Genomic DNA, 25,093 nt, shown 5'->3' with positions numbered 1-25,093 from the left:
TGGCTACCCTAAACCTAAAAGTCAACCACTAATATTTTGAAACAGTAAAGCAACGTTGGGTCTGGTTAGTACTTGGATGGGTGACCACCTGGGGACACCAGATGCTGTTGGCATCCCTACGTGTCAAGTGGGATTGGTGGAGGATTAGTGCCCCTCCCTGTAAAACAATTAACTCTAAGCCGTTGGCCACCCCGTTTGGGATACATGGCGTCTGGCAATGAATGATGAATGACCAGCAAGATAGTAAGTTTCGGAGTACACTGAACTGTTAACAGAATTTTGGTCAGGAAACTATGACGACAATCATACTTCTACTGCAGTCTGAGCATCTCCACTGCCACACCACCATGCAGAGTAACATTAACATTCACACAACTTGAGTGGACAATTAAAATCTTGAGTAGCCAGTCCTACTAAAATGTTCTAATAACCCCATAACCCCTTCAATACAGTATCTTAATTTAGTTTAGTCTTGCTACCTCCAAATAATTTTATTTAACTTAAGAAATATCTCTTTAACTGAGAGGGTTAATGAAGGATATGCCTAAGCCTTCCAATCTGAAAAGTTTCCTAAGCTGAATCTAAATGTGTGGATATAGCAAAAATAAAATGAGGAAGACATCACAGTGCCAGGGTTAACAGAGATTATCCAGGTATGGAGTTATGGTTCTCTCACCTTAACCTCGCCCAAATTTTTGTCCATCTCCAGCTTATTTCATATAACTTAATGGCAGAATAAGACAATGCTACTGCTCTACATCCTCTCCATAGTTCTCTTTGTGACTAGCATAATATTCTATGGTTACTCTATTGTAACAACTCAGCATTCAAGATGGATAGATGACAATTTCTGGCCAAGTAAAAGTGATAAAGTGTAATCATCATAGCAGAAAGGTTAACCGAGATTCATCAGCTGTGAGAGCTAGTCATCGAGGCTGAAGTCGCTGTCGTTCTGGTCATTGGTGTCAGGTCCCCTGATGCTGGGCGGCACCAGGCTCTTGTCCACCAGCATCCCGTGTCTGAGGAATACACAAAAACCTTTATTACCACCTTAAAAGTTCACCTCAGAATATGTTAGTACAATTTCAAAAGGTTTAAACATTATACAGTACAGCACAATGGTATTCAGGATATTTAATAATATTCATGAAAAATTGTCTCACTGACACTAATTTTGGCTTGATAATTCACTCATCATTAACCCCTTCTGGAAGTGTGGATTTAAGCCTACGAAATTGTTATGTCTTTTCCAAAAAAAACATCAATACACTCTGTATTTATCTACCTATAGCCAGACACCATAATCCCATACAAGGTGGAATTTTGTCTTTGAGTTAGTTGTTTTATGGGGACAGGCACTAACCCTCCGCCAACCCACTTGCTGATGTGTAGGGAACACATATTGGTTGGTTATATGGTTACCACCCTGCATTGTAAATGGTTTCCTGGCTTACAGAAAATCATAATGTTTGTCACTCAATGTGAGGCCACCTGAAGAGGAAAGTCACCATCATCATTCGGACCTCTTTTTCCACCCTAGGGCAGGGTGTGGAGAGAAATACAAAGTGACAGGAAAGATGGGAGAAATAGAAGAAGAGGGCAGACATAGAAAAAGACTGATAAAGGTGAAGAAAGAAGTAAGCACCACTACATCAAGTGGGTGGGTACAGTGCTGCCTACTTACAATGAGTGGATATAATGCTGCCTGTTTACAGTGAGTGGATATAATGGTGCCTACATTACAGTACATAACGAAGTTTAATTCCTGGTTACCCCTCTCGAACTCCTTCGACACAACCTGCGACCAACCGCTACTGAGTACTGCATGACACCAATGGGCTGGCCCAGACCTTACATGCCACACACCCCTCACTCAGCGATGTGTGCGACATCGGAAAATGTTTTAATTCAACTTTCTCTCCTGTCCTTATTTATAGGTGTACTGTTATGAAATTGCTATATGTTATAAGTAAGTAAATGATCCTCCTAACGAATGAAGAAAAAAAAAAAAGGGAAACTAAATTACCACGGCATGCTTTGTCATTCACTCATTTTTTCAACGCTGATTTCTCGTAGATATATAAACATTTCGTCCATCCTTGTTGAAAGAAAGTTGTACAGCATTTATTTGCGATGATTTTCATCAAAAAATGACACTTCTTAATCTATTAGAAAGACTTTTATGGCATACAGTACACAAATATCTTACAGTCTTTGACCACACCTGGCCACTCTAGTAGCAGCTGGCTCAACATTGTAAAATGTTTCCAATCATTTCATTCCCCTGCCCTTATTTGTAACTGTACTGTTATGAAATTACTACATGTCATAAATAAATACAGTAAATAATCTTCCTAATGAAAGAAGAAAAAAGAAAAGAAAAAATAAATTACCATTTTTTTTTCACTCATTTATTCTACGCCGATTTTTTAGATATAAAAACATTTTGTCAATGCTTATTGAATGCTCTACAACTTTCTCTCAACAAACACTGACGAAATGTGTATATATCTGTGAGAAATCAGTACTGAATAAATGACTGAACAATAAATTATGGTAGTTTATTTTTTATTTTATTTTTTTGCTCATCAGGAAGATCATTTATCCTTTATAACATGTAGCAATATCATAACAATACAGTTATAAATAAAGGCAGGGGAGAAATTAGAATGATGCAACTGAAAATTGTGGCGAAAAAATACCACAACCTATGGTATATGGTTGGAAGCAACCTGCGTTGAAAAAGTGCAAGTGGTTGGATTTCACTACGACACAATCCGACTCGAAAAAGTGTGAGCGGTTGGATTTTTTACTAAGCCCTCACATATAAGGGGGTTATGGAAGAGAAAGATATTTTGAAACTGAATTTCCAGTCTGTCAGAGTTTACACATCACAATATTTCCCTCAAGTTAAACCTTTCAGTATGATAACATTTTAGTTTATTTTTGCCACTACCAGACATCTTCTATTCAGCTTAGGAAATTCTAGTGGAGAAAGGGTTACTAAAGACTTCATCATACCTCCTTGAGCTGAATAGGGGCACCTGAGAGTTGCAAGAATGAATTACAAACATGCATCAGTAGGCTGGTTCAAGTTCAAGCTTCTTTCACTGTCTCTCCTCATCCACATTCCACACCACCACCATCTTCCCCATACTTACTCTATTAGGAAGGACTCGACATCAGTAGCATAGAAATCATCGCCAAACTCATCTATGAGCCTCACAAAGTTGCCCATAAGGTGTCCTGCTTTGTACACAAGCAGTGCCGGGAGTCCAGTCACCTTCTGTTCAGGGGCGGAGAGAAGATGGGCAGTATTCTCATGCTGCTAGAAAGCTTACTAATACTTCTTCCATACTAGTCTATTTAACAATAAAAAGTTTGTGAAGGGGCTGTGGCAATGGGCTGTTGCAATGAATACATTATTATTATATGAGAGTAATATGAGTGACAAAACAAAGAAGTATGAAAAGTAAGGATACTCTCTAACATTTGGGCAGGAGTAAAAAAATAAGCTTGGAAGGGACTTTCAGCACACTTTTGCTCATGATCGTGCATTAATATATCCATGTATGTTATTTATGCAATATATTTCAATACGAAGAAAATAAAACAGTATGCAAGAGAATAATAAGGTATAATATTAGAAAAAATCATTATGGAAGATGTGTTATAAGGCATCCTATGCTGATGATAATACAGTCATAGATGTAAGATACTGTGACAGCTAATCTCTTATTGTACCTTCTGAGGTGACAGCTCTGAGGCTACACTGCTGCAGTTCTAACCATTTAATGGATGAGGATGATTATGAACCAACTCCTCTTGGTGGTATAACATGACTGGAAACCTAAAGTCACTTTGGATTTCATCCTATGCACATATTAGTGCCACTGCATCAACAAGGGTGTTCTAACCACTGGACTATCAATGACCTCTGTTGTTATGCTGACATGATCTTTTTCGTGTAATCAATCAATCAATCAACCAAGCACCACACATATCTGGAAACAATTCTGCACTGAAAGTCTTACAGAAGAAGAAGAAAAAAAAAAATCTTCATACACATTAGGATGCTAAACAGCACTGCATGTATATGTTTCCAAGAATGTATTAAAATACAGGGTATATATACTGTATACAGGATACAGTATATAGCTACACCAATAATATAATGAAATAAATACTGCTCTTGTACAAGTTTGTACAATATGCATCTTAACATTAAAAATAAACACTCAAAACATCATGTTCTAAATCAAATGGCTGTCTGTGTAAGTGTGTGACTCACAAATCGAGTGCTGACACCGGCAGCACTGGCTGGCATGCGGCAGAACTTGACGTGTGGATACTCTTGTGCCAGGCAGATCAGACATCCATCCATTGCTTCACATCCTGCTGCTCCCTGGTGGTGACAAACACAGCATTACACATTATATTATACTACATACTGTGCACTAAATATTGCATTAATTATCTCCACACTCTGGTGGTCCCTGGTGGTGTTGCACATCTCACTCCGCATTACACATATTATGCAGTACACAATGTATTACAGATCAAACATTCATCTTTTACATCCTGCCACTCCCTTGTGGTGGTACACATGGCATTAAACATTACATTACATGTCAGTGACATGAATGGGAGAGAGATATCAAGGATGTGGTAGAGGGACAGGAAGGTGAAGTATATGAATGAGAGTAGAAGGAGACTGAGGAAAAGTTGTCTATTGGCAGAGGATAGGGCAACATGGAGGTGGTTTGTCCAACACTACCTGCTCCATGGTTATGGCATCTGGCTACAGGTAACCAGACAGACTACTGCCAGAAAATTTTATTCAGCTAAGGAGAGCTTTCACAGCAAAGGAATGGTGAAATCTAACCTGGTGGTAGATGTGGATGATGACAGTGACGGCTGGGTCCTCTCTATCTACAGCATCCAGGAATGAGTCCCCGTCCTCCAGACTCACAACATGGCCAAACTGTGCCCTGTCAGAGGAGGCAAGATAGGGGAAGATGATACTAATAATAATAATAATCATCATCATCATCATCATCATGTGTGCCCCACGAGGAGAGTAGGAGCCTGGGACTAGGCAAGTTGGTCCTGATATTTAAGATGAGAGTGACCAGCCTTGCTCATCCCTGAGTGGCACTGCATAAGCAATAAACCCCAACCACCCCTTGGATATAAACCTGCACAAACTCAATCTGATTGGAGCACCTTAATTACCCACTAAACCACCAGGTGCCATAATTTGGTTACATGATACGATTAACAATCATCATCATCATCATCATCCGGTCCTTCTTTCCCACCCAGCAGCAGGGTGAGGGGTAGCAATGTCCAGACAGCCTAAGTCCGACCAATTCAATAGGCCACACTTCCATTCACTCATCATTCAAGCTCTCAAAATCCAGGATCCATCAGACAGGCCAAAATTATTTCACCACATTCTGTAGCTTCACATATACCTATCTGACAGAGTCAATCCAAATGCCGTAACGTCAAAAAGGGATGCCAAATCCCTGGTTATGCGCTTCGCACAAAATTCATCCAGCCAGCTTAGTCTTTTGTCAGTCCCTTAGCCTCATCAACTTCCATACCTCTCTTCCTCACACACTCATCCATCATATCCCTCCACCTTCTTCTTGACCTACCTTGCCTCCTCCCTCCTTCAAATTCACTCAGATATACCTTTTTCACCACTCCACTGTTATCCATTCTCTCCACATGACCAAACCATCTGAGTACACTCTCTTCGATTCTGGTGTCCACAGACTTCCTCACTCCGCATCTTTAACGAATCACATTATTTCATATCCTATCCACTCTCTGTACTCCACATACAATCCTCAGCAGTGCCATCTCCAGTGCTCTTACTCCTGACTTTTCATTTTCATGCCACACCATAGTCTCACATTCATATCTTAAAGTTGGCACAAACTGTCTCTCCATTATTCGTGTTTTTACTTCCCTCATCACCCCATCCACATACATACTGAACAACCAGGTGGACATCACACAACCCTCTCGCATGCCCACACTGATTGTGAACCAATCACTTTGATGCCCATTTACCCTTACACATGCCTCACTACCATCATAAAAACTCTTGATGACACCTAGCAGCTTACCATCTACATTGTGCATGTGCAAAACCTTCCACAGTCCTTCTCTGTTTACTTTGTCATATGCTTTTTCCACATCCATAAATGCCATAAACATGTTATAGTCCTCACACACCTTCTCCACTATCTGTCTTACTGCAAATATTTGATCCACACATCCTCTGCCACTCCTAAAGCCACCCTGTTCATCAATCACTAGGACTTCTGATATCTTACTTTCTCTATAATATATAATTCTTCCATATATCTTCCCTACAACAGTCAACAGACCTTTGCCATGATAATTCTTGCACTCACTTCACTCACCTTTATTTTTGTACAGGGGTACAATCACTGCCTTTTCCACTCTACTGGCACAATTTCACTCATCCCTGCCTTGTTACAATCTCCAACATGCACTTCATTCCATTCTCTCCAATACACTTAATCATCTCTGCATACACCTCATCAACCCCAGCTGCTTTCCCATTTTTCGGACGCTTCACAGCGTCTTTCACCTATGCGAGTGTCATGTTTCCTAGCACTGCATTCCTTCTCTGTACACCCCTAAAACCAATCATGTTAACTGTCACTTTGCTCTCCATTTCCATTCACCAGACTTTCAAATTATACTTTCCATATAGTCCTTACTTCAACCCCATAATAATAATAATAATAATAATAATAATAATAATAATAATAATAATAAAAATAATAATTAATAATAAAAATAAATAATAATAATAATAATAATAATAATAATAATAATACAATCAATCAATCAATCATTTCCTGTGGCACCCTCGGGGATGCATAGGGCCTCGATGAACTCACACCACCACATCCTATCTTGTGCTAACTCCTCAAGATCTCCCCAACACTCATCTCCAGCTTCCCGTCTCATTGTCCTCACCCACGTCTCTTTTGGCCTTCCTCTACCTCTCCTACCAGGTGCCACCCACCCTGGTGTACCTCGTACTATTCCCTGTCTCCTATACACATGTCCTAGCCACTTCCATCGTGAGAATCTAACATATTCATCGATCGGCTGCACTCCCGTTATTTCTCTAATTCTACTATTTGGTATCCTTTCCCACCACTTAACTCCTAATATTCTTCTAAGTGCTTTATTTTCAAACACCAAGAATTTATTTTCCATAGTCGCTGTGCTGTACCAAGACTCGTGTCCATAAATTAAGATACTCCTAACCATTACCTTATAAAGTTTGATTTTTGTATGCACAGTGAAATTGTTATTATTCCAAATATTTTTAAGCATTCCCATTGCCTGATTAGCCTTCTTTAACCTTTCCTCGAATTCAAAGTTCAAAGAACCATCCTTGGCTAAATAAGTACCTAAATATTTAAACCTATCAACTTGCTTTACAACCATACCTCCAATTACACATTCCTGCGCATTTTCCATATTCATATTGATTATTTCAGTTTTTCCACAATTAATAACCAAACCCACCTTGCGACCTTCACTCACCAAACAGTCCAACACTCTCTGCATCTCTTCTGGCCCATCACAAATCAAAACTATATCATCTGCATAATCTAAATCCAAAAGTTTCCTGTTCTCTCCTCAAAGTATACCTGCACCGGTTTCTGTTCCAACACGTTTCATAATGTAATCAATGACCAATATAAATAGTAAAGGCGATAGAACACCACCTTGAATTAATAATACAGTTATAACAATTACATTAACCTTTGCCTCACATTGGCACAATGAAGGTCTGCACAGGCCACAGTGCAAGCTTAATATGTGGTACAATTTAGCTAAGTTGTTCATAAAATGATGAATTGTGATGTAAAGAACCTTACAAAGAAGCAGCACAGCAGAGGTAAACATCTGTATACTGCTAGTAATAATAATTAAACAAAAAATAATAGTGATGGATATTTTGCTTCTCAAAAATGCCAGTTCTTCAAAAGAATTAACTAGTGTCCAAAGCATCTAAGCAACAACATGACTCTCAATTCAAACATACTTAATGTTGTTGTTTAACCCCAGTCTGCCTGAACAAGCAGACCAAGTGACTGCAGATAAGCAACTGCCCCTATGGGGTTGTCCCATAGGTTCCCTATACTGCTGATGTTGTCTCACATTTAATGCAGCATGTGATGTGCAGTGCTCCATTATGTGCGTTATGTGGGCCTATTCTACAAGCGAAGCATTTGTTGTCTGTGATTCCACCCAACTCAAATCAAAGCTGATAACTTGGGTGGATAGACTGGCTGATGTCCTGATCTAAATTTAGCTAGGCAAATTCAGTTAGTCCTACTTAAAGATACCTCTGATGGGTGGATGTCAGGATTGGGCCTTGTAGTATAGTGTTCTGACTGTGTGCAAAGTGTAGGCATTTCCTCATTTCTAGTGTAGGAATGTCTGGAGGTGGGATATTACTGATGTGGGTCAGGTAATACTTGTGTGGTGATGGTTTTCTGTGCCTGGTTGTACTGTGTGGCTCTATCACATAAAATGACAGGGGTGTTGTGAGTTAGGACAGGCTGCTGCATAGAACTGTCTTTCATATTGAGATACTTTCTATCTGGGAGAACTTTAAGAGTGTAAGTGGGCTACAGCAGCAATTGTGGCAAAGCCTGTCTCCATCCCTCTCTCCTCCCGTTCTCATCCTATTACCATCTCTCTCCTCCTTATTCTATCCCCTTCTCTCTCTCCTTATCCTATGCCCAGCTCTCTCTCCCTATCCTAGCCTCGGTCTCTCTCACTCTTTACTTATTTTCAATTGGAAAACAACTTGGTTTGTCATGTTTTATCAAGAGAGAGAAAGAGAGATTAAATACTCTTGTGGCCACAAACCATGAAACTTGTCTCACAGTGACATGGTTAACATTTCGCCTGGGTCACCTTCTTCTGGAGGATTTAAATTAAACTTTGAATCAAATTCTGAGTACAACAGATCTGGAGTAGGCCTACATTACCATAAGTTCCAATGAGTGCCAAAATTTTGCTTTTACTTATACAGTATACGATAGTTACCGTATATAGAAAATGATAATTTTTGTGTTACGATTCAATAATCCAAATATCACAGGTTAATATTCATTTGAAAGGAAGCAGGCAAGGCATCTCATCAGCCAGCCAAAATTGGCTGGTCTCATTTTCTAGATGTAAGTTATGTTCATACTAATCGCTTTAATCCAGATTTTTTTTTTTTACGTGTCCGACTATGGGCAAAGGCTTCAAAGCCTATTTCTTGGGGGCAGTGACCTATCCCAAGGCCCAGTAGTCCTCCTACACCTCCACATGTCACCACTTCAGCGCTAAGACCCACCATCCATATTGAATACATGCTAGGGCTGTCTCATACAGGACTGGTGTACTGGGCCTTGTTATCCCCAGAAAACTTTAAATTACCCCCAGTGCGGTAATTTCCCCTTAATTGCTGACCCCTATCCCCTTCTCTTCCCCTAGCCCTCCCCAGTACCTGCCTAATTCCAAACATTATCCTTATTCCTCTCTATACCCTTTCTTCCATTACCCCCATCTCCCTCTCCCCTCATTGCCTCCATAACCTACTTCTTGGCTGTGTTGACAACCATTTCCTCCATGCGTCGGCTGATGTACTGACGAAGAAACTCCTCGTCCAGCAGCGCATCCACATCCTCCCCCTCTTCCTCTTTCTTCTTCTTCTCCTCCTTTTCCTTCTCATCATCAAGCTGGGGAAAGTGTTGAAGAGATGGAGGAGTTTGGCCATGACTAACAAACTACAGTATCTTAATTCTTTCAATCTGGTGATGTACCGTATATTTTAGCTTTGACTACCTACAGTTGACTTCACTTGACTTTAGCAAGCTCTCTTGTACTGAGGCAGCTAATGAAGGCAATCTCTCAAATTTGAAAGTCTCTCTTAAGCTGAATACAACTGTCTAGGGGTTCATTCGTTTCCTCCACTCCTTACCCTACTCACAGAGATAGCCCCAGCCCCACCTCCCGCACACAACACATCCTCCAAATAACAAAACTCTTCCACACACTTGAGACTCATTTCATTTTCAAAAAACAACCACATAACAAGAAACTCACACAAGACTCACACACTACATACCAACCATGCAAGATCACGCACTACATACCAACTAAGCAAGACCACACACTATCACCCAACAAAAGACCACACAAACCACCCACAGAGAACAATACACTATCAAACATACAAAACTACACTAAACACTACCATCCCACACAGAAACCAAACACTACAAGCCATACAAAACCACTGACTTCCACCTACAATGGAACCACACACTACCAAACACAAAACCAGATATTAACATACCAATTATAACAAACTGTATTCACCATCACAGTCACTCCACAAAATCAAACACAACCACATCACAACAGCATAAAAGGAACTATATAAAAACACCCCCCTGAGACCTGCATTCTCAGCAATTAAGGAGGCTCCCAAACACCTACTTCCAACGAGTTTATTTTTGGATACGACTAATAAATATTCTTTTGTAAGCGACTGAACAATGAAGGTGCTCCCATCAGACTGAGCCTGTGCAGGTTTATATCCAAGTGATGGTTAGGGTTTATTGCTCACGTAATGCCACTCAGGAATAAGTAAGGCGGTGGCTCAATCGGTAGAGAGGTGGCCTGCAGTCCTGACGAACCCAGGTTTGAATCCCGGCTGGGGCAGGGAACAGTTTAAGGATTTGAATTTCATTAAAATCAGGCTTTACTGATCTACCAGGAGACTCGCTGACATGTCGTAAAAATACCCCCACTAATACCAATACACCAGTCCTGTATGAAACAGCCCTAGCATGTATTCAATATGGACGGTGGGTGTTAGCGCCGAAGTGGTGATATGTAGAGGTGTATGGTATATAGGAGGACTGCTGGCCCTTGATAGCAGGCTGTGAAGCCTCTGCTCAGAGTCGGACCAAAAAAAAAAAAAATCTTAAATGTCAGGACCAACTTGCCTAGCCCCAGGCTCCTATGCTCCTCGTGAGGTACCAGTAACACTGGACTGGAAGATGGATGATGAATGGATGTAAGCTACTTGAGCAGAGTATGGCAATATTCAAATGATTTATATAACAAAGAAGAGGATAGTAAGGTGTTATACAGAAAATAGCTTGCATATAGAGTAAAGAAGTCCTAGGGAGCCTCCATAAGTGACAAGAATATGACCCTAACCACACAACTCAATCTTTTCAACACACATGTGACCTGCAGGTGAGAGTCAACTTCTTGGCCAAGTTGATCCGCTCTTGCTCTTGCTCAGCGCGCTGCTCAGCCTCTAGCTGCTTGAACCGCTGCCAGTCTCGCAACACTCCCTTGGGGCCAGTCTGAATGAGAGGAAAGGTTGCTGAATTTAGAAGAAGAAGAAAAATAAATAAATAAATGAGCACTAAACCTGTAGGCCTATAAAGTACAATGAGAAAAGGTGCAAAAACTACTTTAGAGAGGAATATAGTACCACAAATACAACAGGTATTTACAATATTATAAAACACTGTAGTACAGTACACACAACAGAATCATAAACATAGCAAACTCCTTACATTTGTAGCAGACCCTCCCCAATTCATAAGTTCAGCATCTGGCGGTGCAACTGATGTGTCTTTCATTGAAGAAGCCACACCATCCACACCCTCACCGTCGTCATCATCATCCACCTCATCCTCGGAGCTGCTGCTGCTGCAGTAATATTGAAGCTTCTCACCCAGTAAACGGTCATCAAGGGTTGCCATAGTTACTGTTGGAGGGGAATTTGTATATACTGTACTGTATATATGGCGCAGACATACATCTACTGCACACACACACACACACACACACACACACACACACACACACACACACACACACACACATAGCTATATACAAATTAATATGAAAAGCATACTGTAATTATGAGCCATACAATTTTCATCATAACAATTTTTTCATTATTTAATTGGAATAGGTAGGTTCTTAATACAAAAATAACTAATTATTGTCTTTTGCTGCATGACTCTATCCTCTGCTGAATTAAATGAGTGAGCATTTACGAGAGAAGAGAAAAAAATCCAAGGCAGCTGAAAACACTCAGAGAATTGCATAAAAAAAACTATGAGCTCATTACAGGAGTGTTATGTAAATAAAAAATACAGTAATACCCAGGATGTATCACCTATCTATCTATAGCCAGACGCCATAATCCGGTAAGGGGTGGCCAGTTGACTTTGAGTCAGTCATTTTATGCTGACAAGTAGGAAACACGTCTGGGTTGGTTATATGGTTACCACCCAGTATTGTAAATGGCGTCCTGGCTTACACGAAACCACCTGGCTTGTCACTCAAGGTAAAGCTACCTGAAAAGGAAAAAAGAGAAATAAAAAGTGATAGGAAAGATGGGACAAATAAGAAGAGAGGAGGGCAGACAAAGAAAAAGGATGATAAAGGTGAAGGAAGAAGTAGGCAGCACTACATCAAGTGAGTGGATGATAGTTGCCACCACCTACCACCTGATACTTATCATAACTGTTGTAGGCTAAACTAATACCTGCTTTGTTTCATATGGCATTCTACAGTGTCCGCCACAAGGATGTAGGAAGTACCTCCATCTTGTGCAGTGTTTGTGATAAGCAAGTGCATACGAGATGTATTGGTAATGGAGATACATTATGAAATAATGTTGATTTCTTGTGTGCAATATGTTGGGCAAAGCTTGTAGAGAGTGGCAGATGTGAAATTATTGATTTTGCTGGAGAGTCTCTTCAGTGTGTGGGGAGTTTTGTTATTCTGGGCACATGTTATGTGCTGACGGTGGTGTTGGAGTTCTGTGGCTAGGGTAAGGAGTCACTGAAAGAAGTTCAGGAAGCTGTTGCCTCACCTAACACTGAGAGGACTCTCCCTCCGTGCAAAGGGATCTTTGTATGCAGCATAATGCTGCATGGTAGTGAGACCTTGGCAGAAAAGGAAGAAGATATTCATGGTCATATGTGCACAGAAATGACAATAATTAGGTGGATGTGCAGTGCATCCTTGAATGTGAGGTCTAGGGAGGGGGGGGGGGGCTAGGATTGCAACTGAAGAGTTGAGAGGAAGGGTGGGACTTGAATGTATTGGTGTTGTAATGAGGAGGGGTAGACTGAGTTGGACTGAACACGCTGAAAGGTTGGAGGATGTTGACTGGGTGTGGAAGGTGAGAAATGTGAATCATGAAGGTAAGTTTGAGAGAGGCAAACCGGAAAAGACCTGGGAAGAGGTCATAGGGAGATTGCCAGAGATCGAGCAGCATAGCAAGCCGCCCTTAGGTAACCAAGTCTGATCCATGCAAGCATGTTGGAGATTGTTATGCCACTATGATTACATCAGTGGTTTATATCTGAAGATGTGAGGAATATTCTTGAAATTAAATGTTATGCCATAAGATTAGGTTTGTGGTTTATATCTGGAGATATGAGGAACATTCTAGAAACTTCGACATGTCTGTCTGATTGTCTTTCTCTTTTACCTTCAGAATTGATTCTTGTCATTATGGTTATTCTGTATTGACAATTTAAGCGCTTTAGTGCATGATATGAAGTGAATTCTCTCCTAAGCTCTGGAGTGTTCTGCAACATCCTGGTGGTGGAGTTGGGAGGGGGAAGAAAAGTATGTAAAGAGACCATCCCACCTGCAAGTCAGTCAGTGAGTCCGTGATAGTCAGAAACAGGCAGTCAAACAGTGTGAGTTAGTTAGTCAGTGGTGGATGGACAGTGGCTGAGAGAGTTTGTGCATGGCAACCTGTCAGTTAGTCAGTGGCAGACAGAGTGTGACAGAGAGTCAGTGACAGCTTGTGAATAAGAGTCAGACACTCAGAGTTAGTTAGTGAAGGATGTAGTCAGTCAAAGAGTTAGTCAGTCAGGGAATGGACAGTAGGCAAGTAGTAGTGAGTGAGAACAGAGGTAGGATGAGAGGAGGGAGAGAGAGAGAAGCCACAGAGTTCTGTAAGCGTACCTCAGCTATGCCTGAAAGGAATAAAACCTGGACCCATTCAGCAGCTTTTGATTAATATCCTGGATTGTCTATTTGTCATTCCCAACTATCAATGAGCCCTACAGTTTAATAATATGATAAAATGTTTACAGAAGGATACAGCGTATTATAGTTACTGCTCTACAAACAGCTTTATCCAAAAGCTACCAAGAACACTGTGGGGAAAGAATAATAAACTTCCATATGGCTGGAATTAATTTCTGAACAATGATGTACAAGCATTTTGTCTTCTCTAACTTTGTATAGCTATGATTCTGAAGTGGAAGAGCAGTGCGACAAAATACTGCATCGGAAGTTACGGTATTTACCGACTTGGTACTTTTATGAGGAAAATATTATAATCTTTATCACCATATACGTTCATACACACTACCGGTAATTATCTGAGATCCAATCAAAAAATTATGTTTAACTGTTAATAAAAAAAATCAGGATTCAGAGCAAAAATGGGCTGAAGTTGGCAAGAATCTCCCATTTAGATCACCAACATGGCTTGACAGACTTCTACTTTACATAAATACTGATTTACAGGGCAAATAAATGTATTTGCATGGTAAATCAATATTTATACAAACTACAAGCCTGCCAGGGGGAGCTGCCAAGCTAAAAGCGAAACACTTCTGCTAATTTTAGCAAGTTTTCACACTGAATCCTGATTTTTTTATTAAGTTAAATTAAACACAAAATTTTTACCGTTTTTCTGATAATCAGGTGTGTATGAACCAATATGGTAATAAAAATTAAAATATTTTCCTATAAAAAATTGCCGATTCGGTGCCAATTCTTTAAATGATCGCCAATTCGGTATTTCGTCGCACCCCTGGAAGAGAAGAATTTAACCATCACTATAGTTCTTTCATTTTCTTTGCATGGCCTAGAGTTTCATACTTCTGTACCTTCTTCCACAAAGCTCAGTGCATGAAAAAGATGATGTTTCGATCCTACATCTTTTCCACTGAGCTTTGTGCCTAGTATCATATTCTACTTTTACAACTCTGCATTCATGACTGTGATTGAGATGGCACTTTTCGGACAAGTTCCAGTGGATTATGCTACCGACTGGGTGCTCTCCTGAAGTTAATTTAAATCGACTGGTAGCAACCAAAATAAAATTGTCCTCTGACTAAAATGTTGTGGTTCTACACATTTAATAACCTTTTTATTGCTTGTACATCTTGTGGTGCTACGTAAAGTAACAATACCTGGTAACACAAACAATGAAATTAACTCTGGCGTTACTATTTGTGCGTCAGGATTACCTGGCTTGGATTTCAAAGTCGCCATTAAAGATTAAGAAAGCAAATATTTAAAAATATTACATGCCAGGAAGATGCAACAGACATCTAAACATCTCATATGTGACAAAAGAATATTAACTTACCGATATAAACAGTATTTTAACTAAAAATGCAATTCTATCTCTTCATTGATCTGTTTTTGTTGTCACTTCAGACGTCAAGGAGCACTCTTTACATGATCTTGAATTTGGTAGATATCACGTTTGCAAAATTTCAAGAAAACTATCGCTAAACATTGAGTCTGTTAATACCGTTTTATTGCAGTGAACGCAATGGATAGTAATATTTTATTTTTCTAACTTGCCTTGTAAAAGGAAACGACCGTTTATTTTCGAAGACTGTGCTTTGTGCCAAGATGTCTCGTGCTTAGTGGAATATAAGTGAATGAATGAATGAAGGAGGGAGGGTAAAAAGAAATGGAAGGAAGGAACGAAAGAAGCAACTTGTGAAGGAGGAGGGAAGGAAAGAAAATGAAGGGAGGATGTGAAAAAAGAAAGAAGGATGGGTAGAAGAGGAAGAAGGATGAAGGGGTAAATAAAGGAAGGAAAGGAGGGAGGAAGGCAAGGTGATATGGAGGGAGGCAGGTATATGAGAAGGGAAAGAAATAGAGAAAGAAACGAAAGCAGAAAGGAGAGAAGATGAGAAGGAAGAAAGGAAAGGAAGAGGAAATTACAACAATGAATAATCAATCAGAAAATTACAACAATGAATAATCAATCAGAAAAATTAGTAACACATATTCCCGAGGAAACTCTTCCTTTTATTCCAGCCAACACCAGACGATTTATTAAAAAAAAAAATATTTGCCGAGAGAGAGAGAGAGAAAAGAGCGGGAGCCGGGAACTCCGGAAACTGTCAGCAAAACCAAAACAAACGTGAATGGTGGATGGCGGAAGTGTTGCTCAAATTATCGGTAATCGTGTCGTACGGCCAGCACATGGGAATGAACAGTACCAAACATAAAGCAGCGTAATAATTCTACTGAGGAAAGCTTCATCCTATGCATTATGTCCATCCCAGATAAGTCGTGGCAGCCTCCCTATGTAGTCATGGAGACCTCGTAAGTGTTTTAGCATTATTAATGCTTACCTATGAATACATAGTGGGGAATGAAGAAGCAGGCTACGTGTGGTGTTCCCCACCTCTTAAGACCTGTCAGCCAATGTGCCTTAACGATTTAATGTGGCTATCATACCGGGCTTTAAATGTGGCTATTGTTGGGCCAGTCACTACCGGTACACTCTCGGGGAGTGCATCCCAATAGTTAATGACTCTAATGGAGAACCAGTTTCCCTTTAATGTTGTCCTCCAGTGGTCTGGCTTCTGTAGCTTAAGGGAGTGCCCTCTCAAATCATTCTTGTTCCTCTGGAATAAATGAGTGTAGGGATGTCCTTAAATTCATGTAATAGCTTATATGTTTTGATCATGTCCCCCCTGATTCTCCTATCCTGCAGCTCCAGACGGGGACATCTCTCCTCATAAGGCAGCCAGGCCAATTCTTTGACCAGTTTTTTGGCTGTCCTCTGTACTCATTCCAGTGATTGAATATCTTGTTTGAGGTGTGGACACCAGTAATTTGCATTTTCGTCTGTATTTGAGGTGAAGTTTGGGATGATAGTAGAGGCATATTCTGACAATTGTCTGGGTATAGGAGAAACGCATAACAATCAGGTAAAGATACGTGGTTAATATTTTACCACTCAGGCACAGGTCTAACATACCCTACTGGAATGGGCTTTTACATGATATTTGTTATATTTCACAGATTACCAGGTAAACATACACTCTTCACTTTAAGCAGTCCTATATTTTTCCCATTATTGCTGGGATGGTAAATGAACATTTCTTGTTAAATCTGTTTCCTCGATGCTTTTAGCTGTGTTCCACTGTATCAACTCATTCGAACCCTCAACATAAAGGCAGAAGCGGCTGTTGTTTGCGGCTTGGCATCTCGGGAGCCATGTAGTTCCCCATCACGATTCACAATAAATGGGGATTTCCACCACCTACATGAAAGGAAGGTAACCCAGCCTAACAAAATATATTCAGTAATTATTTCCTTTATTGCCGTTTCCCATTTCTGGTGTTTTTTTCCTTCCATTTGATAGTTTTTTGTTCATTTGAGTGTTTTGAGGCCTCATGTGTTGGGCATATGAATAATAACCATAATATGACCCTGACAATCTTAGTTACCTCCTAACTCTTGATTGCCACCTAACCTAACTTACCCTGATGATCCTTTTTGGCTCATCCGACAAGCTAAGCTAAGCTATCTCAACCTAAACTAACCTAACCCAAGATCATGGAAATTAAAAATATTCATAAGAAATAGAAATACCATATTTGTTTGCACACAAAAAACACATACTGTACAGGCATACACTATATATTACAGCACAAATCCACTGGGTATGGTAAGATTGCCCACTAAAGAAATGGCAGTAGAGGAAATAAATACCATATATTCTAACCTAGCCTCTTAACATAATCTAATCATATGTGACCTACTCTACATAAATCACGATCACCTAACAGAGTACCGTAACGTATTCTAATCCGCTGGAAAATAAGCCAACCTAACCTAGCCACATGAAGTGTGCAGTTGGGAAATGGCAAACGAAATCCACCCCACAAAATAGTCATCGGTAAAGCAAAAGGGACATGGATAATAACAGGGAAACAAAGTCAGCAGAGGAAAAATCAGTAGTAAATATTTATGCCCATAAAAGTAATATAAAATAAAACAAATAAAGCATATGAATTTGGGTACATTTTAGTAAGTCTTCTGTTAAACCGGAAACAATTAGTCGTAGGTAAAGCTTAAGAAATGTAATGATGATAATAATGGTGGGAAAATTCAGCAGGAAAGGGTCATTTACCACCCAGAAAATAGTTAGAAAAATACAGAAAACAAACTGGAGGAATACAAACTGAATTGGTAAGGTCTCTCTGTTGCATAAAGTGTACATTTACTGATTACCATAAATACTGGGTATTTTTTAAGTTTTGCCTGTGAAGTACAGTACATAAAGATTTCTTGTCACATAAACTGTTACTCCAGTGATGTTACCAGTAAGAACAAAGCTAGCTGCCAAACTCACTTATTGCCTGTTTGAAAATTCCTTACTGATATGTCAGGCTTCAGTATTTTCAGTTAAGTAAATGGACATGTAAGTGATTGTTCATGATCAGTGTGGGCTTGTGACAAGGTTGTGCGATGTCCCCATGATTGGTCAATGTATATATGGATGGGGTGATGAGAGAAGTAAAAGCACGAGTAATGGAGAGAGGGATGGCGTTGGAGGTGGATGAAATATCTCAAATTTGTTGTATGCTGATGATGTAGTGCTGCTTGCAAATTCCGGATAAGAGCTTGGTAGACAAGTGCAAAGTTGTGTAGATGTCTTTGAGTGTCATCCTTTGAGAGTAAATGTAGAAAAGAGTAAAGTGATGGTTACTGAAAGAGAAGATGACTTCCAGTGTGATGTTACATTGAATGGAGAGAGACTAGAATTGGTGGGGGAGTTCAAATACCTGGGTACAGTGACAGAAAAGAGAGGAAAATGTGCAAAAAAAGTGGAAAGTAAAGTGACTCAAGGAAGGAAAGTAGCTGGTGCTATGAAGGCCTTGATAAAAAACAGAGGCTTGAGTGTTGCAGCTGCACGAGGCTTACAAGAAGGAGTGTGTTAGTGCCAGCTTAAAGATACGGATGTGAAGCTATGGTGTGGCATGAAAATAAAAAGTCAGGAGTAAGGGCAGTGGAGATGGGACTGCTGAGGAATGTATGTGGAGTGCAGAGAGTGAATAGGATATGGAATAATGTGATTCGTGAAACATGTAGAGTGAGGAAGTCTGTGAATCAGAGAGAGTGTACTAAGACAGTTTGGTCATGTGGAGGGAATGGATGACAATAGAGTGGTGAAAAAGGTATATCTGAACGAATTTGAAGGGCAGAGGAGGCAAGGTAGACCAAGGAGAATGTGGAGTGATATGGTGAATGAGAGTGTGAGGAAGAGAGATTTGGAAGTTGGTGAGGCTAGGGGACTGACAAGAGACTGAGCTGGCTGAATGGATTTTGTGCAGAGAAGCACATAACTGGGGATTTGACACTCTTTTTTTAACGTGACAGCATTCGAATTGACTCTGTCAGATGGGTATACCAGTATGTGAAGCTACAGAACATGGTTAAATTTTTTTGGCCTGTCTGTTGGAGCCAGGATTCCATGGGCTCGAATGATGAGTGAATGGAAGTGTGGCCTATTGAATTGGGCAGACTTAGGCTGTCTGGATGTTGCTACTCCTCACCCTGCCCTTGGGTGGGAATTGAGGTCCAGATGATGATGATGAGTTTAAGATAGAATAAGTTAGGGCAGATTTGGCCTGGTGGGAATTTAGGGCTTTCTGTGTTAGGTTAAGGGACAGTCCTATCTATCTGTCCATAGCCAAACGCCATATTTGTGTAAGGGGCGGCCGTTTGACTTTGAGTTATTTGTTTTATGGGGAGGGACACCAACCCTTCGCAAACCTACATGGTTAAAATCAGATGAGCTTTGGGGGTGAAGCACCTAGTTAGGTTAAACTAGGTTTGGTTGTATTGTTATGTTTCTTGTGGCTTTAAATGTTTGATGCACTGCTGAGAAGGGTTGCTGGTTCCTTGAAAGCAGTGATGAGAAACAGGGAAGTGAACATGGAAGTGAAAAAGTTACTACATGACAGTATTGTGATACTAACTCTAATTTGTGGAAGTGAAGCTTGGACCTTGTTAGAGGGACAGAAGTCGAGAGTGAGAGCTGTGGAAAAGAGTTATTTGAGAGGAGCATGTGGAGTCACATGGAGACGTGGATTGACAAATGAGGAAGTGAAGGATCGTTGTGTTGTGGATGTCGGTGTGATAGGAAGCAGTAGGAGAAACACATTGAGTTGGTTTGGCCGTGTGGAGAGGATGGAGAGTGAGAGACTAACAAGGAGAGTATATGTGAGTGAGGTGGAGGGGGGGAGAGGGAGGGGGAGGCCAAGGATGAGATGAAGGGATGGAGTGGAGAGGTATATGAGAGGGGGATGGAGCTGGGAGCGGGGCAGTGAAATGGCTGGGGATAGGGCAACATGGAGGCGATTTGTTTGTGGCCATCCTGTAAGGGATTAAGGCATCTAGCAATAGATAGATAGATAGACTGACGAGTCTCGTCAACAGGGTCATTGGTAATCATTGATCAATGTGTCCAGTCAGTCAACACACTGACATGGGCAAACTGGCTGCATTGTTAAATACCCCCAAATAAGGTATATTTTGTTCTTCCTATACACATTTTGGTGTCTCAGTGAAAGATAACTATTTGTGTCGTTCCAATGCCGTATTAAAATTACTTTCCTGAAGATCGCAAGATTTTAAGAAGACATTTGAAATTGATGTGCCTGTTTGGTAAAATTTTACTAAGAACCGTTTTATCATGTACCGGTAACTCGTCTTTCATAGAAATATCATCAAACTTTGATATCCTTCAAACTTAGAGTTGACAAATATTTATTTCTGTGATATCCAGAACAATGATGTAAAGAGTGTCCAGGAACGTGAGAAAGTACTGAAGTGTGTACATGAAGTCTGAATAGCAGAAATATATATATAGGCTATACAGTATATATTTTTTTCTAACACAATTGTAGGGAAAGTTAAGCTTATGTTAACAAAAGTGAGCTTACTGGTATCAGCTGTTTGGCTGAGTCAGGAGACGGTCATGTGAGTAATCTGTATTATTATCTCACAGGATGGGTGAAATAACCCTGGAGCTGTACTGGAAACATGCCCCCAACACATGTCGCAACTTTGCTGAGTTGTCACGGCGAGGCTACTACAATGGCTGCAAGTTCCACAGAATCATAAGAGACTTCATGATACAAGGTACAGTAAGCACTTGTTTTAAGTCTCCTTTTTTAAACTTTTATGGAGTTAGTTCTCAGTTCCACAAAAACTGTCTATTCAGATTCCCTCTTAAGGGCTGATATACCCTACCAGTTTTTCACCAGTTTATTGTACTGTAACTACCAGTTGTATGGAAAAAACTCAGGTATTTTGGGATGCATCCTTGGCTTTTCAAACCTCAACACTACAAGAAGCATCACCTAAGTTGAACAGAATTGCCTGACAGTAACAAGAATAAAACATAGTAGGTAACCCTGTACACTTAATCCTCGTATATTGCGTGTTCATAAATCACGGCTAGGTGGCCGTCAGACTGCCGGCAACCTTAAATCACTGTTAAGTCATGAAATTCGCGGATCTAGGCACCCAAGTGGGCCTTTTCCGAGGAGAACCGTACACCGCGGCATTCAGACTGAAAATCGCGACCCAACAACCAATCACCGCGCGTCCCTGGTGGCATATGTGCATACTAATGCCGCCATGTTGTTGTTGTTCTTGTCTCGCCAGTCTGCACACTACAGATCATCGCCGTGGAGTACGAGAGATACCTGCCTTTTTTGTGCAACTTCCCCCCGCCTCCTACCTGCCATGGCCCCTCCTGACCCCCTAATGAAGCGCTCTAAGCAGTATGGCATCAAGAAGCTGCCGCAGTTGTCGTACAGTCAACGTTTGGAGCTCATTTGTCGTGTTGAGAGGGGAGAGAAATTTTCAAAGCTGGTGAAAGAGTTTGGGAAGAACAAGTGCTGAGAGGTTCTAAGTTCTTCCCAACACCACCCCACTCCATTCACTTAAGCAATTTCGTCATAGGATTAAGGTGAGATCCTTAATACTTGCACTGAATATTCCTAAATTTGTATGATTGTGTTTGATGGTGCCTAGATAGGTGTAGGGAGGATGCTGTGGGGGTGAGCTGGCCAAAGTCCAGACCCAAATTAATTTTTCACATAAGAATTATTATTCATAAATCACGGCAGTGGTCCAGACCCAAATTGCCGCGATTTACAAGGATTGACTGTAGTTAAGAAGTTGCAGTTGTTAAGGCCCCAGGCTTATTTGATCATGAACCCAGTGAACTACAGGCTGTAATTGTGCTTCTGCAGTTCATCAATCTCAGTTTTGGGATAGGAATGGAGTTAAGAGACGTTTGTATGACAGCTGCATAGCTGCCCAGTTAGGGTATGTTGATGCCACCATGTTAAAGTGATTCTCTTCAGCACCACTGAAGAAGTTAACAACCTTGTTCACTTGTGTACAGGTGGAGACCCAACTGGTACGGGGCGTGGTGGTGCCAGCATATACGGCAAGCACTTCAACGACGAGATACATGAAGAGCTCAAACACACTGGTGCTGGACTCCTCTCAATGGCCAATGCTGGGCCAAACACAAATGGCTCACAGTTCTTCATCACCCTGGCACCTACACAGTGGCTGGATGGAAAGCATGCCATATTTGGTTGGTCACATTTAATAACTTGTTATTTCTAGATATTTTCATTCAGGTTACATCAACATGTTTTTGTTATTGCGGATACAGTCCTTGTAGTATATATAATTTTCCTATTGTTAATGGATACGTTCTATGAAAACTTTAAAATTAAGGGTGCTTTGAAGTACTGTATATTGTATATTTTCTCAAACTTGGAGATGGATCTTTCATGGCCATCCCCCATTTGGAGGTTCCAAAGAGGGAGCAAGGCATTGGAGATGATGATGATAATATTTTGAAAAAAAAGAAAGTACTGTATAATTGCAGCTTCCTACTGTCATAGTAAATGTAGCTGTGTAGTGTGTGTAACAGGATATTCTACTTCCCTCAGGGCGTGTGTCGTCAGGGATGCAGGTGGTGAAACGGATGGGTTTGGTGGAGACAGACAATAGTGATAGGCCTGTTGACCAAGTCAAAATTAAAAGGGCTTTTGTGAAAATGCACTGATGCCATTATGAACAGCATATAAACACCTTACAATGGCTGGAAAATATGAAATCTGCAGGTGTACCAATGCTGTTCTGTCAGTGAGTCATCCAGTAATAGGTTCTTGATGTGAAAAATGTTTACATGTAATTGATTGCCCAGAAGTTTATTTCATGTGAAAGTATATTAGCCAATGAACTGCAAACAATCAGTGGAATTACTCGTGCCAGTACTCCAGTAGGACCTACATCATTACAGAATGCTTAAAATTTTATGAATTTTGTAAACATTGGGTAGATGAGCTTGGGACTCCCCCTAGCCAACCATGTGTCATTCAGCTGTGTTGTGGTCATACTTTTTTTGCAGTAGTACACCTGCAACGGTGACAGTTCAGATTGCATATCCACACTGTGACACCCACATGAGCCTGAAGCCAAAAGAACAACAACACATTTGCTGTGTGGTTGTGTCAGGACAACAGTGATATACAGTACCACTACTGTACTGTATTTTACTGTCACCATGTTTATTTAATCTGTTGACAACTTCTTCGAATTATAATTACTCTTGCTAATTTCCAGACAATTTTATTTAGCAGAGATGAGAGTTGTTGAACCAGAGAGGTTAGATGTAGCCATCATTAACACCTAGTGACCTACACTTGTTGAATGCCCTCATAAGCAGAATAAGACCATGTGGTAACAGTAATTATAAAATACAAATTTCATATCTATGCTGAAGGGATTCGAGCAATATACACTTGGTGGTCTAAGGTCACCAGTTATGCAGGTTTGAACCCCCTTAAGGTGAGTGGAAGTTTTTTAGTCATGTAGTGCCACCAGGGGCATAGGGCAGTCACCTGCCCTAAGATGTTCTGAACCATGGTAGTGTAACCACAGGGTCTCTGGTCTGTGTGCCTCAAAGGGGGCAGTGTGTGATTGACTGTTACTGTCATTTTAGTACAGTATTTAAGGCTGAAAGATAATTTTACTCGTCTTTTTAACAAAACAAACTTAATCTTATCCATGCATCATTGCCAGTTCTGCCACCAGCCTCAGTATTATAATACAGTAATTTAATTATACAGTCATCTCACATATATCGTGGGTTTGTTAGTCATGGTTTTCCGCTCCACATTACTTTTCCAGCCAAACCGTGATCGCTTTGTATGTCATGGTAACCAATTTGATAAGTCACAGTCGCTGTCCCAAGTGACTTGTTTCCAAGGAGTTTTCCAGGTCACTGTGTTGTTTACACTGGTGGCGGCCAGAAGCCAATCATAATCAAGCATGACAAACCAATCACATTTACCACCCACGAGTAGCAGCAAACGGGCATATTAGTCCACCCTGTTGACCCTGCTACTACCACACTCTCCTCATGGTGAGATGCCATAATGTGCCTCAAGCCTCAGAACCCCTCCTCATCTCCCATCCACTTAGGCATTGTTGTCAGTGGGAGTCAGGTAAGAACCTTACTGTATTGTTCATTTCCATTAAATACATGCATTACATACTGTTCTGAAAGGATGTTAGTGTTCGCTGGCTTCTAGTTGGGTGTAAGTACAGTATGGTCATAGAGGACAACTTTGCCAAGAGGTTGGACTCATAAATAATTTTTCCCTTAAGTTATGTTATTTATAATTTGCAGAATTTCTGAGTGACAGTGGGTATTAAAACTAAAATAACCGTGAATTACCTGAGTTGACTATATTAATTTGTTGCTTCTTTACCTAAATCATACAATTCTGTCCTGTCCAAAAAGACAAAATTTACATTTATCCTCATCAATATGAGATTCCTTCAAAACTGATAAAAACCACCAGGCAGGAGCAAGAATAAA

At 40.5% G+C, this 25,093-nt stretch overlaps 2 protein-coding genes across 4 annotated transcripts; one reads left to right on the top strand and one right to left on the bottom strand.

Annotated features, from left to right (window-relative positions):
* Positions 1–237: 237 nt before the first annotated feature.
* LOC145405053 (phosducin-like protein 1) lies at positions 238–15,578 on the bottom strand. 2 transcript variants are annotated; one of them, XM_080276552.1, is made up of 8 exons: positions 15,506–15,578; positions 11,664–11,857; positions 11,322–11,447; positions 9,664–9,803; positions 4,886–4,991; positions 4,292–4,405; positions 3,162–3,286; positions 238–1,019 (listed from the first exon to the last, which is right to left on the bottom strand). In XM_080276552.1, the coding sequence occupies exons 2-8, from the start codon at positions 11,850–11,852 to the stop codon at positions 923–925; spliced, it is 897 nt and encodes a 298-aa protein (XP_080132678.1). In that variant the 5' UTR covers positions 11,853–11,857; positions 15,506–15,578; the 3' UTR covers positions 238–922. The 2 variants fall into 2 exon arrangements, with proteins under 2 accessions (XP_080132678.1, XP_080132679.1); XM_080276553.1 differs by lacking the exon at positions 15,506–15,578 and adding an exon at positions 12,275–12,412.
* Positions 15,579–16,294: 716 nt separating this feature from the next.
* On the top strand, positions 16,295–25,093 carry Cypl (peptidyl-prolyl cis-trans isomerase-like 1 Cypl). Of its 2 annotated transcripts, none has more exons than XM_080276557.1 (4): positions 16,295–16,482; positions 21,185–21,318; positions 22,595–22,792; positions 23,157–25,093. In XM_080276557.1, the coding sequence occupies exons 1-4, from the start codon at positions 16,430–16,432 to the stop codon at positions 23,270–23,272; spliced, it is 501 nt and encodes a 166-aa protein (XP_080132683.1). In that variant the 5' UTR covers positions 16,295–16,429; the 3' UTR covers positions 23,273–25,093. The 2 variants fall into 2 exon arrangements, with proteins under 2 accessions (XP_080132683.1, XP_080132684.1); XM_080276558.1 differs by lacking the exon at positions 16,295–16,482 and adding an exon at positions 17,397–17,443.

This window comes from Coenobita brevimanus, chromosome 65 (assembly GCF_032717465.1).
Source record: "Coenobita brevimanus isolate Jiangsu-jjx chromosome 65, ASM3271746v2, whole genome shotgun sequence".
Classification (NCBI taxonomy): Eukaryota; Metazoa; Arthropoda; class Malacostraca; order Decapoda; family Coenobitidae; genus Coenobita; species Coenobita brevimanus.
The sequence above is the reverse complement of the archived record's forward strand: the minus strand, read 5'-3'. Positions and strand labels throughout refer to the sequence as shown.